Below are 22,376 nucleotides of genomic sequence, written 5' to 3'. Positions count from 1 at the left end.
TTATTAATCTGGGGGGGGGGGGGGTAGCACCAAAGTACTCTCAAAGAGAATGATAGAAAACTAGAGACAAAAATGAAAAACATGCACGGTCTTAAAGCATTTCACACAAAATAAACAAAACGAAACAAAAGTTGCATCAAAGCACTAATTTTTAAGATTGGTTTAGCAGTTTTCTGCATTTTGAGTTCACAGCCATATTTCTTGTGAGATGGAACCTGGGTAAGGCCCAAAAGCACATAGCTGCAATGTTATATAACAGTATGTCTACAAAAAAGATGTAAAGAATAACAATATAAATAGAGTGATATGAATGAGGAGCCCCCAGTGGCGCAGTGGGTTAAACCGCTGAGATGCTAAACGAAAGGTCACAGATTCAAATCTGTGGAGCGGCATGAGCTCCCGCTGTCAGCCCCAGCTTCTGCTAACCTTGCAGTTCGAAAACATGCTAATGTGAGTAGATCAATAGGTACTGCTCTGGCAAGAAGGTAAAGGCACTCCATGCAGTCATGCTGGCCACATGACCTTGGAGGTGTCTATGGACAAAACTAGCTCTTCAGCTTAGAAATGGAGATGAGCACCAACCCCCAGAGTTGGACACGACTGGACTTAATGTCAAGGGAAAACCTTTACCTTTTTACCTATGAATGAGAGAGCAGTGTATAGATTTAATAAAAGCAAAACTGGCAATATAATAGACTTGGATTTAACTAATTCTGCAGTTGTGTGCTTTTAAGCATGTCACATTCTTGTTTTCCCTATTGCCCTTTTAGCAGGATCTCAATTACGCATGAACAGCCATGAAAACATTCCTCTCGAAGCATGACTTTTTTACCCCTTCCCTTTTTTCCCTCACCAAATATATGCATGCGAATGGACAACCAGAGCTGGAATGAGTTATTTTCTGGTACAACGAAAACCCAGGCAGCATGACCCAGGCTTTGGGCTCTGTAGTCCAAAAATATAACTTTTCCAAATCTGCACAAAAGCTGTTGCATCATCTAAGCTGATACAGGTTTTGGGTGTCCTTCTACAGAGTTTAAGGACCTGCTAAGTCCTTTAGCTGACAAGATGACCCATACCAGACTTATTTTAACTTTTACGAGGACATCTTGCAGGACATAAATTCTCGGCTGTTCTTGTTGGGCGCCTGGCGTGTTTTCTTCACCTGCTGCTCTGAATCCGAAACCAGCATGACACTGTCTTTACATTGCACAGACACACACCAAATCTGGTGTAAATGCTCCATCTCTGTTTACCTTTGTTCAGTCATGGCCATCCCTTTCACCTTGACTTCCAGACTGGGGAGAGGACTAGATATCAAGGAGAATACTGATAATTTCGACAAAGGGTTGGCATCCAAATAGCAAGCCTAGTCATGGAAGACTGAGCCTACTTTGTGACAACTCATTTGGTTTCTTTTTCTCTTCACAGAGCCGGTACCTGGAAAAACCAATGGAGATTGCCCGCATTGTGGCCCGTTGCCTCTGGGAAGAGAACCGTCTGCTGCAAACAGCAGCAACAGCGGCTCAGGTGAGAAGAGGCTGCCTTTGCTTGCCTGTCCTACTGTGCCACACCAGTGATTCATGTAAGGCTGCTGCAAAATAAAATACAGATGGTGGACCACCTAGGTGGTTCTGTGCATGCACAAACACATCGGGATCAACACAACTTCCTGGATCCCCCTTGTTCTGTTTAAGGAGTAGCATATTCATGAGCCAAGAGAAAATTAGCCCTCACTTTGAAGCTTTCCAAAAATCTACAGCTCTGTTCTCAGGAAATGGTGCCTCCTGGCTACATTGTGTTCAACAAGTCATTGCGTGCCGCTGCACTCTAAGCATTCCCCTTTAACCTGGGAATTCATGTTTCCTTTCTCATGCTTGGCTTTAAACTAAACCTCTGAGATACCATCTTTAAAAGATGACAACAACTCTTAGAGTAGACTAGGCCAACTTGGGATTCTAGGAATTGTAATCCAAAGAAGCAACTTTCCAAAACTATGATTGAAACTGCACACTGGAAGTGGAATGAAAGGAGTCTGAGTCCAAAACAGTTTTATCTATATTTCTTCCCATGGTTCAGGATAGCAGTGGCCATGCTGATTGGGAATGGTTGAGTCTTAGAGTTCAAAAGCCTCCAGTAGGCTATTGCATCCAATTCTCATCAACAGCCCACCTAAAAGGATCCCAAGCTAAATATCCACAACAAATAGCTGTACAACCTTTTTATAAAAATGTTTCCAGGCAATAGGTCATTTCCCCAAAATAATGATAAAATATTAGATTAATAAAGTATTTTATCTCTTATAAGGTCATAGAGGCAGATGGATAATAATAATAATAATAATAATAATAATAATTTAAAGTTTTGGAACACAAAGTTTTAGAACACAATACCCCAGATATCCCAATTGTGAAAAAGAAAAAAGTTTAGATTATTGATGTTGCCATGCCAGATGACAGTCGCATTGAAGAAAAACAACAGGAAAAACTCAGCTGCTATTAAAACCTCAAAATCGAATTGCAAAGGCGCTGGCATAAACCAGCACAGGTGGTCCCAGTGGTCATCGGCACACTGGGTGCCATGCCAAAAGATCTCAGCTGGCATTTGGAAACAATAAACATTGACAAAATCACGATCTGTCAACTGCAGAAGGCCACCTTACTTGGATCTGCGTACATCATTCAAAAATACATCACACAGTCCTAGATGCTTGGGAAGTGTTCAACTTGTGATTTTGTGATATGAAATCCAGCATATAGATCTCATTTGCTGTGACATACTGTGCTTTTGTGTCAGTAAAATAATAATAATAATAATACATTGGAACTTGTGCCACAAATACTATCTGCCTGTGACAGAGAACTGGTGGGATCACAAGCCTGAAAAGGTTACAGAAAATGAACACGTCAAACTACTCTGGGACTTCCAAATTCAGACAGACAGAGTTTTGGAGCACAATACTCCTGACCTCACAATCGTGTTAAAAAACCATGTATGGATTGCCGATGTTGCAATCCCAGGCAACAGCAGGATTGAAGAGAAACAACTGGAAAAGCCGACATTATACGAGGATTTAACGATCGAACTGCAAATACTCTGGCACAAGCCAGTAAAAATGGTTCCAGTGGTGATCGACACACTGGGTGCAGTACCTTGGCCTGCACTTAAACACAATTGGTGCTAACAAAATTACCATCTGTCAGCTGCAAAAGGCCACCCTACTGGGATCTGTAAGCATTGTTCGCTAATATATCACACAGTCCTAGACACTTGGGAAGTGTCCGACGTGTGATCCAATACAAGGGCAGTATAATGACCTTGTTTGCTGTTTATTGATCTTGTTATGTTTCAAATAATAATAATAATAATATTAATAATAATAATAATCTTTATTTATACCGCGCCACCATCTCTCATAGGGACTCGGGTGGCTTCCAAAACAGCATACAAAGATGCCAAACATAAAATACGTAATACATAGAATAATATACAGCAACATGAAAACAATAAAACATGGATCTGCTGTGATTGGCAACTCTTGTATTGGAGCAAGAAATTGTTACTGTATTGTTGAAGGTTTTCATGGCCAGTATCACTGGGTTGTTGTGGGTTTTTTTCGGGCTATATGGCCATGTTCTAGAAGCATTCTCCTGACGTTTCGCCTGCATCTATGGCAATCATCCTCAGAGGTAGTGAGGTGCTTGCCATAGATGTAGGAAAAACGTCGGGAGAGAATGCCTCTAGAACATGGCCATATAGCCTGAAAAAACCAACAACAACCCACTGTTACTGTACTTCTTAAATATATTTTATGATATCAGGAGCATCTCAACATATTTTGGTCCTTTTTACTATAATACAGTTTTGATACATTTCCATACTTTTGCACTGCCACTGCTTATATACATAGTAACCTGGGAGTCAGTCCCATTGAGCATCGTAGTAGACAGGTATGGGAATACACTGTCATACAGTGTCCCCTTTCCTGCCTCACACTCCAATCTAAAATAAAAAAATATATTGAGGAACCACGCATTAATTCAAGGTTGGGAAAGTGTTGGCAATGCAGATGTTTTGGATTTCAGTTCCCAGGATCTCCCACCAGCATGCCCAATGATAAGTAACTGTGCAAGCTCAAGCAAATCTATCTATCTATCTATCTATCTATCTATCTGTATCTGCTGTGAACCTGTATCTGAGCCTGCCTTCGCAAAATGAGGGTCAGGTAGCATCTAGAAAAGTGTAAGATTTTTTTTACTATGTGACCCCTAAAATAAACACTTTTCTATTCATTATTAAAATGCTACATGTCAGTTATTACTTAGGTTACTTATCCTCATAGCCCAAGGATAATAGTCCTCCAAGTAGGGCCTCTTGGCGGTGAGTTCGTAGGTGGCTGTGGAGACCTATTCTTGATCCGCATGTTCTCCTGCAGTGAGAACATCAGTTTCCAGGTGGAAGGTGGTCCCACTCAGGGTTGGCTTGACACACCTTCCTCTTGGCACATTTTTTTCCCTTTTGCCCTCCATTTGTACCTTTTTAAATTCTGCAGCACTGCTGGTCACAGCTGACTTCCAGTTAGAACCCTAAAGGGCCATGGCTTCCCAATTCATGGGGGCTTGTGATGATTACCTTCTACCTAGTTGTTGTGAAATAGAAACAACATACATCTAAGTAGTCCCCTGTTTACACTACCACCTGCTCCTAGGCCCCACTATTCCAGACAAAAGGAATCTATTTCTTGACACAGCAATCCATTCTGCTATTAGAAAGAGACCAAATACTGAGTCTACCTATGAGCTGCATGACCACTCACAACTGCCTAAAATGGGGCTTCTTCCTGAAGTGAGCAATGTCTATCACTTTTGAAGTGGAATTGCTCCCCCTTGAGTTCAGCATCAGGAGAACATAACTTTGGCTGCCATTGCAGGATTTTGACAGTCTTCTGTTAAGCGGAAAGATCTGCAATGTTGCTTTAAAACAGTGCCTTCTCCCTGACCCCAAGAACTCCTTGAACCAAGCCAGGAACTATAAGTGTGATGCATGAGTTCCATAGGCGTGAAAACCCAACCAAACTCAACCCCTCCACCCTTTTCCTTCCCGTATTTGTACTCAACCAAAGTATGAAACAGCCCAAGCCTAGAGGATCAGTGGAATAATTACATCATAGTGAGTTGTGATGTATTCCTGTTTCAATGCTATTCAATGTGCACTTTCAATTAGTAAATGCAGATTTATTTATGCCTTCTTTTGCCCCTTTTAAATACATAAATGCTGTGACATATAGTGGAAACTCTTATGTCAGTGGTTCTCAACCTTTCTAATGCCGCCACCCCAAAATACAGTGACCCCCCAACCATAAAATTATTTTCATTGCTATTTCATAACTGTAATTTTGCTACTGTTATAAATGTAAATATCTGATATGCAGGATGTATTTTCACTCACTGGACCAAATTTGGCACAAATGCCCGATATGCCCAAATTTGAATACTGGTGGGATTGGGGGGGGGGGGGGGGGAGGTGGTTTTGTCATTTGGGATTTGTAGTTGCTGGGATTTATAGTTCACCTATAATCAGAGAACACTCTGAACTCCACCAACAATGAAATTGAACCAAACTTTGCACACAGAGTTCCCGTGGCCAACAGAAAATACTGGTGGGCATTGACCCTGAGTTTTGGAGTTGTAGTTCACCTACATCCGGAGAGCACTGTGGATTCAAACAATGATGAATCTGGACCAAACTTGGCATGAATATGCCCAAAAGTGAACACTGGTAGAGTTTGGGGCAAATAGTCCTTGACTGGTGGAATTGGGGGAGGGATTGATTTCGTCATTTGGGAGTTGTAGTTGCTGGGATTTATAGTTCACTCTACAATCAAAGAATATTCTGAACCCCACCAACGATAGAATTGAGCCAATCTTCCTACACAGAACTCCCATGACCAACAGAAAATACTGTGTTTTCTGTTGGTCTTTAGCGACTCCTGTGACCCCCCCCCCCCATGACCTCCCCAGATGTCCTCACCCCCAGGTTGAGAAACATAGTCTTATGTTATAATAAAACCAATTTCTTTGTCTTCTCACTACAGCAAGGTGGACAGGCAAACCACCCCACAGCTGCAGTTGTGACAGAGAAGCAGCAGATGCTGGAGCAACACCTTCAAGATGTGAGGAAGAGGGTGCAGGTAAGAGGGAGAGGCCATGCCTTTGCTTCCTTGATCCCAGATTTCATATTGCCCCAGTGGTATGACTCCCATGCAATCTTCCTGGCTTTCTTGTAGGACCTCGAGCAAAAGATGAAGGTGGTAGAAAATCTCCAGGATGACTTTGACTTCAACTACAAGACTTTGAAGAGTCAAGGAGGTAAGTGGGACCTTGTTCCACATGACTCTAGATGTGGAAAGAATTAACTTCCATTTGAAGAGAACTATTGCAATTGGTGTTAACAATATCAAGCCTCACTGTATAGCAGTGTTTGGTGTTCTGTATGCAATTTAGAAAAAGTATTTTGAAAAAACCTGAAGGCAAAAATATTACTGCAAACTAGCTGAAAGAAATGAGGGTATTTTGAGGGGGTGTTTTTTTAATGGAGGCTAATCTGTTGAGTAAATATGAGCTGATAGAGTAAGAAGCAATAGGAAGAGCCTAGAAACAAAACAACTTTCTCCAGTTCAATACCCTCTAGATATATCGGGTGAGAACCCTCTATCTTCTCCAGTTAATATGGGTGTGCTGGCTGACAGTAGTGAGATTTTTATTCAGTGCAAATGGGAAAGGTCCCAGATCGCAGAAGGATGCTTTGAAATGGGAATGAGAGAGATCGAGGCTTCAAGATGCTCCAGAGAAGTGACATGGAGGTGAATTTTTCACTTCCCTCCAAGTGAGAAGTGAGAAACGAAAGCACAACCTGGGGATCACAACCAGACACAGCGAAGACATCTGCCCTTGCGCTTTGCTACTCTGCTGCTGAATAAGCATGCCCATGGTGGAATATATGGCACCATGTTAAAACAGTGGATGTGGCTTTTAATGAGACATGCTGCATTATCACAGGATGTCTATGCCCCACAATTATACTGATTAGCTGGTATTTCACCACCTGACAACCATTGGGAAGTAGCAGCCAATAATGAAAGGACCAAGGCAGTGACATCTCCCCCTCATTGTCTGTTCGGATGTCAGCCAGAAACCCAATGGCTTAGATCAAGAAACAGCTTCCTAAGATTGATAGAGACACTCACAGGAACACCTCAGCAAGCGAGAATCCAAAAGTGGCAGGTTAAAACCCGGAACCACAAGCCATGGCTGATACTGAATGAGAGACTCCCTCCTGGGCACACAGAAGACTGGGCAACTTGGAAGGCTCTGAACAGACTGTGCTCTGCCACCACAAGATGCAAAGCTAACCTTAAGAAATGGGACTAGAAAGTGGAGTCCACAACATGCGAGCATGGAGAAGGGTAAACCACAGACCACCTACTACAATGCAGTTTGAGCCCTGCCACATGCACAATGGAAGACCTTCTCGCAGAGAAACCAGAGGCACTCCAAGTGGCTACCTTCTGGTCAAAGGACATTTAGCATAATGCCAACTTTTCAAGCTTCCTTTGTGTTTTTAAATACATGTTAACTGTACCGTCAAATAATAATACCATTAAAGGAATAATAATGTCATTAAATGAATACATTTGAAGGTAGTTACCCCATCTTAAATAAAAAATAAACATTGAAAATAAATTAAAAGCAAAATGGAAAACAACTCATACTTACGTACTCCCCACAAAACTCTGCGCTGTTCAGAAAGTGCTAAAAGTGAACTCTTTTTATTTTTTTGCATTACACAATACGGCAGAACCTTTCCATATATCTGCTTTATGTTTTCTCTTTAGACATGCAGGATCTGAATGGAAATAACCAATCGGTGACCCGACAGAAGATGCAGCAGCTGGAGCAAATGCTGACAGCGCTCGATCAAATGCGGAGGGTAAGAAGTCACACGCCCTGCCCTCATTGCCCGTTATTGTTCTTGTTTTGCGTGCCTTCAAGTTGTTTTTGACCTATGGAAAGTCTAAGGTGAACATGGCACATAGTTTTCTTGACAAAATGTGTCCAGAAGAGGTTTTTCTTCCGATGCTGAGAGAGTGTGATCAACTTAAGATCTGTCAGGGGGTTTGATAGATGAGTGAGGATTCAAACTCTGGTCTCCAGAGTCATCGTCCAATGCTTAAACTACCATACCATGCTAGCTTTCTTAGTTATCCCCTTTCTGTGGGTTTGACTTGAATTGCTCAGAGAGGGAAAAACCATGTTCTTGCAGAAACTTGGTCTCCATTCACTGGAAGGCCAGGATATGATCTGCTTTGCATCATAAGACTCCAAAAAAAGCAGCAAGTTTTGACAAAGTGCACACACTCCATGTTGTGCGCTGGAGTTTATGGCAAGTAGATAAACACCTTACAGGCACTGTCTCTCTTCTTATAGTACTGAGTCAGACTTTCAGGAATACAAACTCCATACTTTATTCCAGGATGATTCACTATTAAACATGGAATCTGGGCTTACAAACGATAGGATCAGATCCAGACTTAATCCTACTTTATGTAAACCCATTGAAATGAATAGGGATCAGTCTTGCCTGGATTTGCATCTCACTGTTTTCAGTGCATGAGCTCCAAGCAGAGGTTGGAAAATACTTATCTAGTACTCTTTGTGGCCAGGAGATACCTCCACTTTGCAAAAGGGAGAGTTCGCAGCTGGCTGGGAGTCAGCTGCATTAAGATCACTACTGACCAAAAGATCATGAGTTCATAGCCAGCCTGGGTCAGAGTGAGCTTCCGACCAATTTGTATAGCTTGCTGTCGACCTTTGCAGCCCGAAAGACAGTTGCACCTGTCAAGTAGGAAATTTAGGTACCGTTTATGTGGGGAGGCTAATTTACGACGCCATAAAAATCTCCAGCAAGCATGCAAATAATGAGGAAGTACTCCATCAGTGTCACAAATGGACGGTGAAGCGACAGCTCCCCTGGTGGCCAGAATATCCTCGTGAAAAAGCTGGAATGTTAAATAGCCTCAGTGGGTCTGTCTATAAATGTTGTGTGTCTATGGCATTGAATGTTTGCCATGTATATGTATATTGTAATCTTGCCCTAAGTCCCCTGCGTGGTGAGAAGGGTGGAATATAAATACTGTAAATAAATAAATAAATAAACAAAGTATGAGTATATCTAATGAGGCAACAGTTGATGCAAAAGTGAGGGATCTCAGGTGTGTGACCGCTTCACACATCATTTCACGGCTCTCCCTGAGCGACGCTGTATATGTGAATTTAGAAATGCGAATTGCAAAGCTCTGGAAGTCTCAATTTTTGTGTATTTTTTTCCAACTAGGGGATTGTGAGTGAGCTGGCTGGACTTTTGTCTGCTATGGAGTACGTGCAGAAGACACTGGTGGATGAGGAACTGGCAGACTGGAAAAGGAGGCAGCAGATTGCGTGTATTGGTGGCCCACCCAATATCTGCCTCGATCGCCTGGAGAATTGGTGAGAATTGTATGCCTCAGATACTCCTGCTTTGTTTTCCTTAGAGCAGGCATGGGCAAACCTGTGCCCTCCAGGTGTTTTGGACATCAACTCCCACAATTCCTAACAGCCTCAGGCCCCCTTCCTTTTCCCCCTCAGCCACTTAAGCAACTTACAAGGCACTCCAAGTGCAATATATCTATATAAATAAAAATGTAATGTTTGTTTGTGGGATTAACATAACTCAAAAACCACTGGACAAATTGACACCAAATTTGGACACAATACACCTATCAGGCCAACAAGTGACCATCACTCATAAAAACACTGAAAAACACAGCAGAAGAGACTTAAAAAGCCAAAAAACAAAAATTGCATAACAACTCATGCGCAAAACCACATATATATATACGCTAACACACATATACACATACTGGGCAACAGCAATGTGTGGCAGGGAACGACTAGTATAACATAAAATGATATGTGAGAATAAAACAATATCACATAAAAATTATAAAAACAACCACTATCAACACATAAAATAAACTAAAACAACACAATTTTAAAATGAAGACCATCTATAGTTAAAACTAGCTGCCATCAATTCACAACTAAAGTGCCAGAGTGTCAACTTCATATGGACCCATTTCAGTCTACTCGAGGCCAACAGCCTGCTTAAAAATCCATGTTTTTAGGCTGGACCGCACTTGAGACACTGGTGGGATTGAGGGAAGGGCCTTGCCTGCTGATCTCAGATACAGGGGTCTTACTGTATTGAGAACAGGTCTAGTTCACATGAGGGGGAGTTCTGTATGTGTGCATTTACTTCTCTCCTTCTGCCTCCTCCCAGGATAACATCACTGGCTGAATCACAGCTTCAGACACGTCAACAGATCAAGAAGCTGGAGGAGCTCCAGCAGAAGGTCTCATACAAGGGTGACCCCATCGTACAGCACCGGCCCTTGCTGGAAGAACGCATTGTGGAATTGTTCCGTAACCTCATGAAGAGGTATGTCCTGTCATTCTTGGCTGTGTAGCAAAATCTTCACAGAGAAGGGAAGTGGATTTTGGGTGGAATTTATAGAGTAGGTGGAATGGGCTGTTTCCTGCGCATTTCAGTTTTTATGAGCTCATCTTTAAATCTCTTTATTTCTGCTTCTTCAGTATGCAGGCTTTGTGTTTACATGTTTTACCTTAAACTACAAATTATGTTGTGTATTTTATCCCAACCAACACATTCTGACCCAATTTTAACTTAATGCGTGTGTGTTTTTACACATTTTCATCTAACATATTTTTAAATGCAAAACAAAACAAAGTTTGGAGATTCTGAAAGCCAAAGGATGGCTATGTGTCAGTGCTTATGATATTATGAGAAGTTTAAGATAGATTATGGGAAGTTTTAGACAGAAAGCCCCTTGGTGGTGCAGTGGGTTAAACTGTTGAGCTGCTGAACTTGCTGACTGAAAGGTTGGAGGTTTGAATCCAGGGAGAGGGATGAACCCCTGCTGTTAGGCCTATCTTCTGCCAACCTAGCAGTTTGAAAACATGCAAAATGTGATTAGATCAATAGATACCGCCTAGGCAGGAAGGTAATGTTGCGCCATGCCGGCCACATGACCTTGGAGGTGTCTATGAACAATGCTGGCTCTTCAGCTTAGAAATGGAGATGAGCACCACCCCCCAGAGTCAGACACTACTGGACTTAATGTCAAGGGGAATTCTTTACCTTTATTAAAACAGATTGGGTTGCAGATAGGAAAAAAAAAGTCCTTGAGTGTCCCAATGAACATCTTGAATCTTTTTGCCAGGCTTGAAAGTTTGGACTGACGTCTCTTTTGCTTCGATTTCCACCACTGTCTTCTCTCTCTCATCCCTTGCAGTGCTTTTGTAGTGGAGCGGCAACCTTGTATGCCCATGCATCCGGATCGCCCATTGGTTATCAAAACAGGGGTACAGTTCACAACAAAAGTGCGGTAAGTTCTTGACTGTATTCTTGCATACACACCTTTAGAGTAAAGAAGAGAGTTGGAGGGTGATGTGATACATGCTCATTATAAAGAAGACTGCAGAAGTTATTTAAATTCTACATAAAAATAATCTGAAAATTTTACCTTAATTCTGCAGCCTGTAGAAAATTATATGGATTGTCTCTTGCCCTCAATTCCAAATCGCATTCCATTTTGAGAAGAGGCAAAAGGTGATGCAGGTTTCAAGGGCATTGCACATTCATTTTGATCTCTATTGAGGCATTCATGAGGACTAGCAACCTCTTTTTTTTAAAGAAACATTAGATTTTTGAGATATTCAAAATACTGAATTGACACTGAATATTAGTTTATGTTGTTGCAGATTATAATAATAATAATAATAACAACAACAATAATAATAATCTTTATTTATACCCCGCCACCATCTCTCCAAAGGGGAGTCAGGGCAGCTTACATGAGACCTAGCCCAATAGTGCATTACAACAGAATAAAACCAAAACACAGAAAAAACATCGCAATAAAATAAATAAATCAGAAGAATACAATAAAACAGTGCAAAAATACAGTGATAAATAAATCACCATGACAATGAGCGGGCCACATGTACAAGATAAGTTGATGGGATAATTAAGTGTGATAAAGTAACTCATAAAAGAAAACACGCGAGTCTTTCGCTTTAAGTAGAAAAGAAAGTTGTATTCACTGCATACAAAATCAAAACAGAAGAATTGCTCTCACCAAAAAGATAACATAAAACAATATCTTTGGTGAGTCCTCTTCATTCAGTGCCGATATACAGACTTGGAACAAAGACAATATACAGTATCTCTTACTCAGTTGTCCGTAGAGTGCCCGGCAGCAAACAAAAGTTTTTCACCTCAGAACGAGCCCTCAAGCAAAACATAGAACACAATGCTCAAAGTAAAAACACACAGTGGCTTACTATATACATGAGATAACAATACACTCAATTATCCCATCAATTAACTGTGTCATCTGCAACAGAAACAACCCTGATCCTTTCCAAAACTTAGGAAAAGTATGTTGCAAACCCTTAGTAGCAACAGATAAAACTCAAGATGAGATAGAAATTACAGATTGTAGAATATATAAAAGTTTTGCATATAATAAAATCCTATTGCCTGAAAACTGGCAATGTGCAATGGAACCTAGTTCATTTGGCAAGTTCCATTTTCTGCCTCTTCCTTGTTGTTACCTTCTCAATGCTTTTACTAATGGACTACCACTGTTGTTTTCCTTCAGTTATTAAAAGGCATGTGTGCAGCAGAGAGCATAGTGGACATGGTGCTCTCAAATGTTAACTGGTATTTTGCCTTCTGCAGATTGCTGGTTAAGTTTCCGGAGCTCAACTATCAACTGAAAATCAAAGTCTGCATTGACAAGTAGGTCTAAACACTTTAAAAAGAAGCACTAGAAGGGGTGAAATTTCAGCCGTTTTCCTTCTGCTTTGAACCTTTTGTGATGTTTGTATTGTACAACATAAACAGTCCTTTTTGTGCACTTCCTCCTGCTCTGACCAAGATATTTCTTTTTCTCTTATCTCTCTCTCCTGCAGAGATTCTGGCGAAGTGGCTGCCCTTCGAGGGTAAGTTAAAGGAATTGTTCTCTGTAGCAACCTCATAAAGGTCTCTTTAACACTACAGGCAGTTTCCGAATCACAAACGTATGACTTACAAGTGACTCATAGTTCAGAACAGGGGTGAGATAGCAGGAAGTGAGAGATATCTAACCCTTGGAAGGAAAATTCACCCTTGAAAGAGTTATCATGGGGAAAAGGGGTCTCAACTGAAGCTTTATCACCAGTTCTTGTTTCTACAACAAGTCAAAATTTTCAAAATCCAATTATCACAATGAAGTGAAATCTTCTGAACAGGGGCATAAATAGCAAAATGAACACTAGGGGTGTTAACCTTTCCCCATGCTATCAAAAGCTATCTAGCTCTCTCTATACACACAGACACAAGGGTGAGTCAAAAAGTTTTGCCTCCTGTGTCATAAAAATGTTATGAATGAACATATAACGCCATAAGTTGCTACAGATCATAGCCTGAACTTTTATCTGCGCAAAACTACAGTTCAACATAGTCACCATCAATTTGTACACATTTGCGCCATTGTTTAACCAAGAATCAAAACCATTTTGGAAAAATTCAGGATTTTGCTTCACAACCAATTTTTTAAAGCTATTTTAATGTCATTCAAGTCATTGAATCTGAAACTACGTAGACTGTTTTTCAGAGGTCCAAACAGGCCAAAGTTAGAAGGGGCCAAATCATAAATACTATTCAAGTGACTCTGGATTTCCTTAAGTGCACTTTTTTTTGCCAGAAATTCAGTGACAACTCCTTTTTTTTTTTAAGCTTCAAATTCATGGTTCTAATCAGATCAATCAGAAAAATAAAAGACTATATCAATACAGTAAGGTGGAGCCCGGGTGGCACAGTGGGTTAAACCCTTGTGCCAGCAGGACTAAAGACTGACAGGTCAGATGCTCGAATTTGGGGAGAGCAGGAATGAGCTCCCTCTGTCAGTTCCAGCTGAGCAGCCTCCACAAGAATGGTAAAACTAAAAACATCCGGGCATCCTTTGGGCAAAGTCCTTGCAGACAACCAATTTTCTCATACCAGAAGCGACTTGCAATTTCTCAAGTTGCTGCTGGCATGGAAAAAAAAAGTGGAGTAAGGTTACCTCTATCATATAATGCCAGATAGTCCAGTAGCTGTGAAAGAAATAAAAGTTAGAGTGATGGAGGCATTATTTTTTTACCCATCCTTGTGTGAGAGAATTGGCCATCTGCAAGGACGTTGCTCATCCTTGTGGGAGGCTTCTCTCATGTCCCCGCATGAGGAGCTGGAGCTGATAGAGGGAGCTCATCTGCCTCTCCCCAGATTCGAACCTGCGACCTGTCGGTCTTCAGTCCTGCCGGCACTTGGGTTTAACCCACTATGCCACCGGGGGCTCCGTATTCTCAAATTCAAGTTGAGAATACAGAACCTGTTTTGTTTGTAACTTGAGGACTGCCTGTACTCAATTAAAACATTTTGAAACTACTGTATTCATATATGGTTTTACTGTATGTATGGGCAAGTGTGTATGTTTTGTATGTTTTGATATGGTCAAAGAATTGTTGTTGTTGTTGAAACTACTGTCAACTGCCATAACTCTTTCCTATGGAATCCTAGAATCTGTAGTTTTATGGCAGTATTTAGAATTGTCTGCCATAGACTTCAAATACATCACTAAATTACAGATCCCAGAATGCCATCGTAATTTAGAGGAGTGAAAGAGATCTAAGATTCAGCTCATCGTTCCCCAATATGTCTTTCTTTACTGAGATTTGGCATTTGTTGACAGTGATGATTATTTAAACACATAAGCATTCTAAAAGCATTCATTCTTCCTCTCTCTCCTTTTTGCCTGTCAAGATCCCGAAAGTTTAACATCCTGGGCACAAATACAAAGGTGATGAACATGGAAGAATCAAACAATGGTAGCCTCTCTGCAGAATTCAAGCACTTGGTGAGCAGTGCTGCTTTATCTCTCTTCTCCTTCCTCAGCTAAGCTACTCTTTGAACATGCAGACTTGATTCTGACATAATACTAAATCATAATTCAGGGTGGGAGCCCCCAGTGGCACAATGGTTAAACCCTTGTGCAGGCAGGACTGCTGACTGAAAGGTCAGCGGTGTGAATCTCAAGCAGGGACATGAGAGAAGCCTCGCACAAGGATGGTAAAACATCAAACATCCAGATGTCCCCTGGGCAATGTCCTTGCAGACAGGCAATTCACTTAAACCAGAAGCGACTTGCAGTTTATCAAGTTGCTCTTGACATGAAAAAAACTATTGGGATAGAAATTCTGACCCCCATCAGCACCAGTGTTTTGACCTGCATCTCCCAGCATTCCTCAGGTGATGGAAATTGTAGTTCAGCAACATTGGGAGGACCATATGATTACCATCCTCCTGTAAAACTTTAAAACATTCCCCACCAGTACTGTAAATACAAACAACTTCTCTCATTTTAGTTTAATCATCATTGTGCTGCATTCAAACCCTGAAATGTGATTTATTTTAGGTTTATTAAATAAAAACAAAGTTCATAAACACGTGGGGCCACGGTGGTGCAGCGGGTTATACCACCAAGTGGCAGAACTTGCTGACCAGAAGGTCCGTGGCTAGCTTCTGCCAACCTAGCAGTTTGAAAACATGGAAATGTTTTGAAATTTGTTGAATGAAACTTCTTGGTGGGTATTTTTAATATCATTATGTAAATAAAAGTGGGCCTGAAAAAAAAAGAAAACATGCAAATGTGAATAGATCAATAGGTTCTGCTTCTGCGGGAATGTAACTGTGCTACATGCAGTCATGCTGGCCACATGACCTTGGAGGTGTCTATGGACAATGCCAGCTCTTCGACTTAGAAATGGGGAAGAGCACCATCCCAAAGAGTCGGACTTGACTATACTTAGTCAAAGGGAAACCTTTACCTTTAAGTTCATAAATAATTATTTGTGACTAAGTTGTAACTAAGAATGCTCATTCTTGGTACAAGTGGCACTGGCATTAGTCCAGCTACTCATCTATTATTTGGAGAATGCTAAACCATTTGTTATTTTAGATGTTTTAGTATTTAGTAACTTTCCCCAATTCCTCTTTTTCCTCTTGCAGACGTTGCGGGAACAAAGATGCGGTAATGGGGGAAGAGCAAACTGTGATGTAAGTGACCTATTACCCTTTAGTGTTAAATATTTTCTAGTAGGATTAATGACTTGTGTAACTCCAGTGTAAAATGCTAGTATAGTCCCCTCTTGGTATCTCCCTTCTTTCTCTCTCTTTCTCGCATTCCCTCACCCATATCAGCTTTTCTGTGGAAATTTCCAGAGGTGCTCAACCTTTTATTTGGTGTCTAAGTGCAGTTAAACCGCTGAGCTCCTGAACTTGCTGACCGAAATTTGAAATCCCGTGATTTGAATCACGGGAGTGGGGTAAGCTCCCGCTGTTAGGGCCAGCTTCTACCAATCTAGCAGTTCGAAAACATGCAAATGTGAGTAGAACAATAGGTATCCACTTCTGCGGGAAGGTAACAGAACTCCATACAGTCATGCTGGCCACATAACGTTGGAGGTGTCTGTGGACAACGCCAGCTCTTCAGCTTAGAAATGGAGATGAACACCACCCCCCAGAGTTGGACACAACTAGCTTTATCTTTTACTTAAAATGTTTGCTATCAAGGATCTCCTTTTAAACAGAAACCCAATAATACTGGCTGTTGTCAGGGCTAATTACAGGAGAGACCTGGATTCAAACTGCTGTATAGCCCTGGGGCTCTGACTGTTTATCACTTCTGAGGTGACTTTACCTGATCACAGTGGTTGCAGAGATGAAACTAGAAGTGCAAGTGTTTCAACATGCTAAAGTCACTAATCTGGAGTAACGTTTGCCTTCTTCTGTGTCATGTCCTCAGGCCTCTCTCATTGTCACAGAAGAGCTCCATCTCATCACCTTTGAGACAGAAGTTTACCACCAAGGGCTGAAGATTGACCTCGAGGTGAGACCCAAAAATGACTCTATGTCCCCTCCCTGGTCCACCCCATTTATGGCAGGGTTTGTTTGACACTGTTATTGGAGTTTTCTATGTCTTGAGACCCTTTTCTTAAAAATGACCTTAGAAACATAGAGTCAAATAGTTATATAGAGTATCACTCAAGGGCCAACTTTTACAAAAAATGGAATTGGGATTGTCATGACTCAAAATCAAGTGTGTAATGTGGCAGATCTTCATGCATATTCTCTGTACACAGATCTGCTTCCTCCATTGAAATAAATGGCACAGCTGTTTATGTGTATGTGTTTGAATGGATGACTGACCAAGGTGTGAATTCTGGAGCATGAATCCCAAATCTTGAAACTCAGATTGGCAGCTTTCATCAAATGTACACAAAGTATTATGCTATTGTTGTTGAAACTTCAAATATGATGTCATATGACAGGTTTATAAACACAATATAGAGGAACAACTTCTCTGTTCCTCTATATTGTGTTTATAAGTAATAAACCTGTCATATGACGTGATATTCGAAGTTTCAACAACAATAACATAATACTTTGTGTATCTTAGTAATAGATATCCATGTTCTATATATAACTTTCATCAAGTGCACATAAAAAATATCTTAGAAAACCACAGCAGAATGGAAACAATAAAAACAAGTTCTGGAGGGTCAATTCTTTTCACCACCAACTGAAGCAAAAGCTTGGAAACAATTATGTTCTTTTCAATGCATTTCTTTTGGGGCTAAAAAAAGTAGTCATGTGCCTTTTGAACATGAATGAGCCAAGTGTGGCCCTCCAGATGTTGGGTTCCAAGAAGTTTCAGCTAGCATAGCCATTGGTGAGGAATGCTAAGAGCTGCAGCCCAACAGCATCTCAAAGGGCACACTTTGCCAACTCCTGCTTTTGAAACTGACCCAGCAATAGATGTTGATACCTTTTTGTGGAGTAGTAACAACAACAACAAAACGTTATTTATATATCTCTCTAACTCCCTGAGGGGACTCAGAGTGGTTTCCAAGTAACATCATCAATACATACAGAGTAAACAACATAAACATAAAATTAACAAAGCAATATAAGCATTAAAAAATCACAATAGCACATATATATATTTAAAATAATCATGCCTGTTTCAAGGCAATTTAAAAAGGCCGGGCCGAGGCTAGTGCAATTTCTAGAGGGCCCAGGAAATTAAGTGCAATGCTATATTGTAATAACTAACCGCATTTCTGTGTACAAACACATGCAATATCTTCGATCATCTGGAGAGGCCCTGCTCTCGCTCCTGCCCCTTTCGCAGGCGCAATTGGTGGAGACGAGGGAGAGGGCCTTCTCTGTGGTGGCCCCCCACTCTGGAACTCACTTCCTGAGGATATCAGGCAAGCCCCCACATTGGCAGTCTTTAGGAGGAGCCTGAAAACGTGGCTGTTCAGTGTGCCTTCCCTGAATAAGGAAATAATCCCCAGCAAAATGTCCCCAGAAGCACTTTAACTACTCATTGGGTTGCTCTCCCTTCATTTCTTTTAAAACCCTCCTATCAAATACATCCTCTGTTCATGCCCGGCGTTTATTTTTTAAATTTTAAATTATTACATTTGGCCCGACCATAGGTTTTTTAAATCCTTGTGTGTTACTGTTTACATGTGAGTTATATTAATTGTATTGTTTCTCTTATTGTTTTTTGTTCTATTGATGTGTTGTTGGGCTTGGCCTCATGTAAGCCGCTCCGAGTCCCTATGGGGAGATGGTGGCGGGATATAAATAAAGATGATGATGATGATGATGATTATTATTATTATTATTACTTTGAGGAATCTTTTTTGAAGGGATTTCTCCCTCCCATCTATAGGCCATTTGGTAGGAGCCCCTGATGGCACAATAGGTTAAACTCTTGTTGGTGGTTCAAACCCAGGGAGCGGAGTGAGCTTCCGTTGGTCAGCTCCAGCTTTCCATGCAGGGACATGAGAGAAGCCTACCAAAGGATGGTAAAACATCTGGACGTCCCTTGGGCAACGGCCAATTCTCTCACACCAGAAACAACTTGCCATTTCTCGAGTTACTCCTGACAAACACACACACACAAAATAGGCCACTTGGTTACTTTTTCAACACATAGTTTTCCTTCTAAATACAAGAGGGAAAACAGTAATTAATTGATAGCTTTCCAAACTTCGATTAAAAGGAATCCATCCCAATCCACACACTGTTTATTGCCTTCCCTCTTTAATCGTATTTTGCTTTATGTTGATGCAGCCTTGCCTGCTCATTTGAAGGAATTTTATTAGCTCCTTACCTAATGCAGTTAGCATCATAATGCATGAGGACTATAATCTTGATAGTTTCATCAGCTGGTTCAAATATATGTGAGGGTGTATATATTATGCCACAGAAACTATGAAGGCTAAAAAGAAAAATGAAGGGGGTTGTTTGTTCTCACAACAACTGCTTTTCCCTTTCACAGACCCACTCACTTCCTGTAGTGGTGATCTCCAACATTTGCCAGATGCCAAACGCTTGGGCATCCATCTTGTGGTACAACATGCTGACAAACAACCCCAAGGTATGTGGAGCTTCCCAAAACATGATGTAGAAAAGAGAATCAGAGCTTTGGTTTCTTCTAATTCTAACTGATAAATGTTTCCTCTCTGGGCAGAATGTGAACTTCTTCACCAAACCGCCAATTGGCACGTGGGACCAGGTTGCAGAGGTGCTTAGCTGGCAGTTCTCCTCAACCACCAAACGAGGACTCAGCATAGAACAGCTGACGACACTCGCCGAAAAACTCCTTGGTAACTCACTCTCCAATCATAGAACTATAGAGTTGGAAGAGACCTCGTGGGCCATCCAATCCAACCCCCTGCCAAGAAGCAGGAAAATCCCATTCAAAACACTCCAACAGATGGCCATCCAGCCTGTTTAAAAGCCTCCAAAGAAGGGGCAGAGAGTTCCACTGCTAAACAGCTCTCACAATTAGGAAGTTCTTCTTAATGTTCAGGTGGAATCTCCTTTCCTGTAGTTTGAAGCCATTGTTCCACATCCTTGTCTCCAGGGCAGCAGAAAACAAGCTTGTTCCCTCTCTCCCCATAACTTCCCTTCACATATTTATACATGACCCTCATCATGTCTCCTCTCAGCCTTCTCTTCTGCAGGCTAAACATGCCCAGCTCTTTAAGCCACTCCTCATAGGACATGTTCTCCAGACCCTTAATCATTTTAGTCGCCCTCCTCTAGACACATTCCAGCTTGTCAATATCTCCCTTCAATTGTGGTGCCCAGAACTGGACACAGTGTTCCAGGTGTGGTCTCACAACGGCAGAATAGAGGGGTAGCATGACTTCCCTGGATATAAACACTATACTCCTCTATTTATGGAGGCCAAAATCCCATTTGCTTTTTTAGCTGCCGCATGACATTGTCGGCTCATGTTTATAACTTGTTGTCCACGAGGGCTCCCAAGATCTTTTTCACACGTACTGCTGTCAAGCCAGGCGTCCCCCATTCTGTATCTTCGTATTTCATTTTTTCTGCCTAAGTGGGGTATCTTATATTTGTCCCTGTTGAACTTCATTTTGTTAGTTTTGGCCCATCTCTCTAATCCGCTTCTTGGATGCCAGTCTACAAGGAAGTGCCCCCTCAGACCTTGGTCCATCTCATATGGGAATATCAACCAGAAAGTTACAATTCAGAAATAAAACTCTTAATATCCCGCAGCTTAGTCTTGCCACTGGCTATGGAGGGCAAGGGAGTTCTGGGAGTTTTAGTCCCAAAAGAAAACTAAAACAACTCCATGCTTTGTTTGATCTCAATCCCAGAAATCCTTCTGTTGAGCACTGATGTATGAGTCTGAAACATGTACAAAGTACTGAATATTGAATTGGAAGCTTTTCATAGAGGGCCGGAGGTTTAGCACAGCTGGTAAATCATCAGAAATTATAAGATCTATCAACCAAAGGATTGCAAGTTTAAAGCCCCAGGTTGGCGTGAGCTGCCAACTGTCAGCCTAGCTCATTGTTTACCTAAGCAATTCAAAAACAGCTTTAGCTGTGATTAGAGAAATTAGGTACCGCCAAAAGCGGGGGAAGTGTTTTACGACGTCATAAAGAAAAAAGATCAGAAAATTCTGGGGGACCAAAAGGAAGGAGCAAGTCTTAACGGCTCTTCGTCGTAGAGGATAGAGCAACAGCACCCCCTGGACTCGAGCCCAACCTTCCATGGCACCAAAAACAGCTGGACACTGAGTCAAAACAAACCACCTCCTTCTTTTCTGTCTGTCTGTGTATTGTCTATACAAAGTGGCATTGAATGTTTGCCGTGTATGTGTACTGTGATCCGCTCTGAGTCCCCTTCGGGATGAGAAGGGTGGAATATAAATAAAGTATTATTATTATTATTATTATTATTATCATTATTATTATTATTGTTATTATTATTATTATAGAGTTTCATATGTAAATCTAAAAATTTGAAGTGTATTTCACTATATTCATTCATTAACCTTTTTTAAAAACCTTTTTAAAAACTCTCTCTCAACTTCTCCCATTCACAGGATTATCCTGAAGGCAAAACAGAGTATTGGGGAAACTAGATATGTTTATCTAGTTTCCCCAATACTCTGTTTTGCCTTCAGGATAATCCTGTGAATGGGAGAAGTTGAGAGAGAGTTACAGGCTGGAGGTACTGTAACTTGAGGAAGTTTATAGTTGAGCAAAGTATTAGAACCTGGCTCTCCTCCTTGGTCCTATTAATGGGGTAGTACTCTTGCACATCACAGTTGAGGGAGGATGCTACAACCACTGAACACACTGTACAGTACAACTTTAACTGAACCTTATTTCTTCTTCCTTCCAGGGCCAGGCATAAATTACTCTGGATGTCAGATAACTTGGGCAAAGTTCTGTAAGGTAGGATCTCTCATACGATGAAGTGTGGTGTTGAGGCAAGCGTGGTTGGTATTTGATGTATTGTTTATATGCTTCTCCTTTGACCTCTTCTCTCTACAGGAGAACATGGCAGGCAAAGGCTTCTCTTTCTGGGTCTGGCTAGACAACATCATTGACCTGGTGAAGAAGTACATCCTGGCACTCTGGAACGAGGGGTGAGCATCTGCTGGGGATACCATTGCAGTTGCCTTCTGCAGACGTCCATTCTGTCTACTTCTTGGTGCTACAAGGATACATTAATCATCTGTTTCCATTGATTACACTATGTAACAAAAAACCTGTTCCAGGTTTGAAAGTATTATTTCCCATTTGATTGTGCAGTGCTTACTTTGAAAGTAGTTG

At 41.3% G+C, this 22,376-nt stretch overlaps 1 protein-coding gene across 5 annotated transcripts in view; it reads left to right on the top strand.

The window, feature by feature from the left end:
• The window catches only part of STAT3 (signal transducer and activator of transcription 3), a 77,236-nt gene that overhangs the window by 42,706 nt on the left and 12,154 nt on the right, over positions 1–22,376 (top strand). For all 5 annotated transcript variants that reach the window (XM_067470023.1, XM_060780966.2, XM_067470022.1 and 2 more), the window contains exons 4-19: positions 1,432–1,530; positions 6,095–6,190; positions 6,287–6,368; positions 7,895–7,989; positions 9,394–9,545; positions 10,378–10,536; positions 11,411–11,503; positions 12,862–12,921; positions 13,095–13,124; positions 14,965–15,058; positions 16,210–16,257; positions 17,006–17,089; positions 19,556–19,654; positions 19,748–19,883; positions 21,943–21,995; positions 22,095–22,189. In XM_067470023.1, coding sequence (XP_067326124.1) covers positions 1,432–1,530; positions 6,095–6,190; positions 6,287–6,368; positions 7,895–7,989; positions 9,394–9,545; positions 10,378–10,536; positions 11,411–11,503; positions 12,862–12,921; positions 13,095–13,124; positions 14,965–15,058; positions 16,210–16,257; positions 17,006–17,089; positions 19,556–19,654; positions 19,748–19,883; positions 21,943–21,995; positions 22,095–22,189 — 1,475 coding nt within the window. The remainder of the gene's footprint in view (positions 1–1,431; positions 1,531–6,094; positions 6,191–6,286; positions 6,369–7,894; positions 7,990–9,393; positions 9,546–10,377; positions 10,537–11,410; positions 11,504–12,861; positions 12,922–13,094; positions 13,125–14,964; positions 15,059–16,209; positions 16,258–17,005; positions 17,090–19,555; positions 19,655–19,747; positions 19,884–21,942; positions 21,996–22,094; positions 22,190–22,376) is intronic.

The sequence above is a fragment of the Anolis sagrei genome, chromosome 6 (assembly GCF_037176765.1).
Source record: "Anolis sagrei isolate rAnoSag1 chromosome 6, rAnoSag1.mat, whole genome shotgun sequence".
Taxonomy (NCBI): Eukaryota; Metazoa; Chordata; class Lepidosauria; order Squamata; family Dactyloidae; genus Anolis; species Anolis sagrei.
Note: the sequence above shows the minus strand (reverse complement) of the source record. Positions and strands in the feature narration are given on the sequence as shown.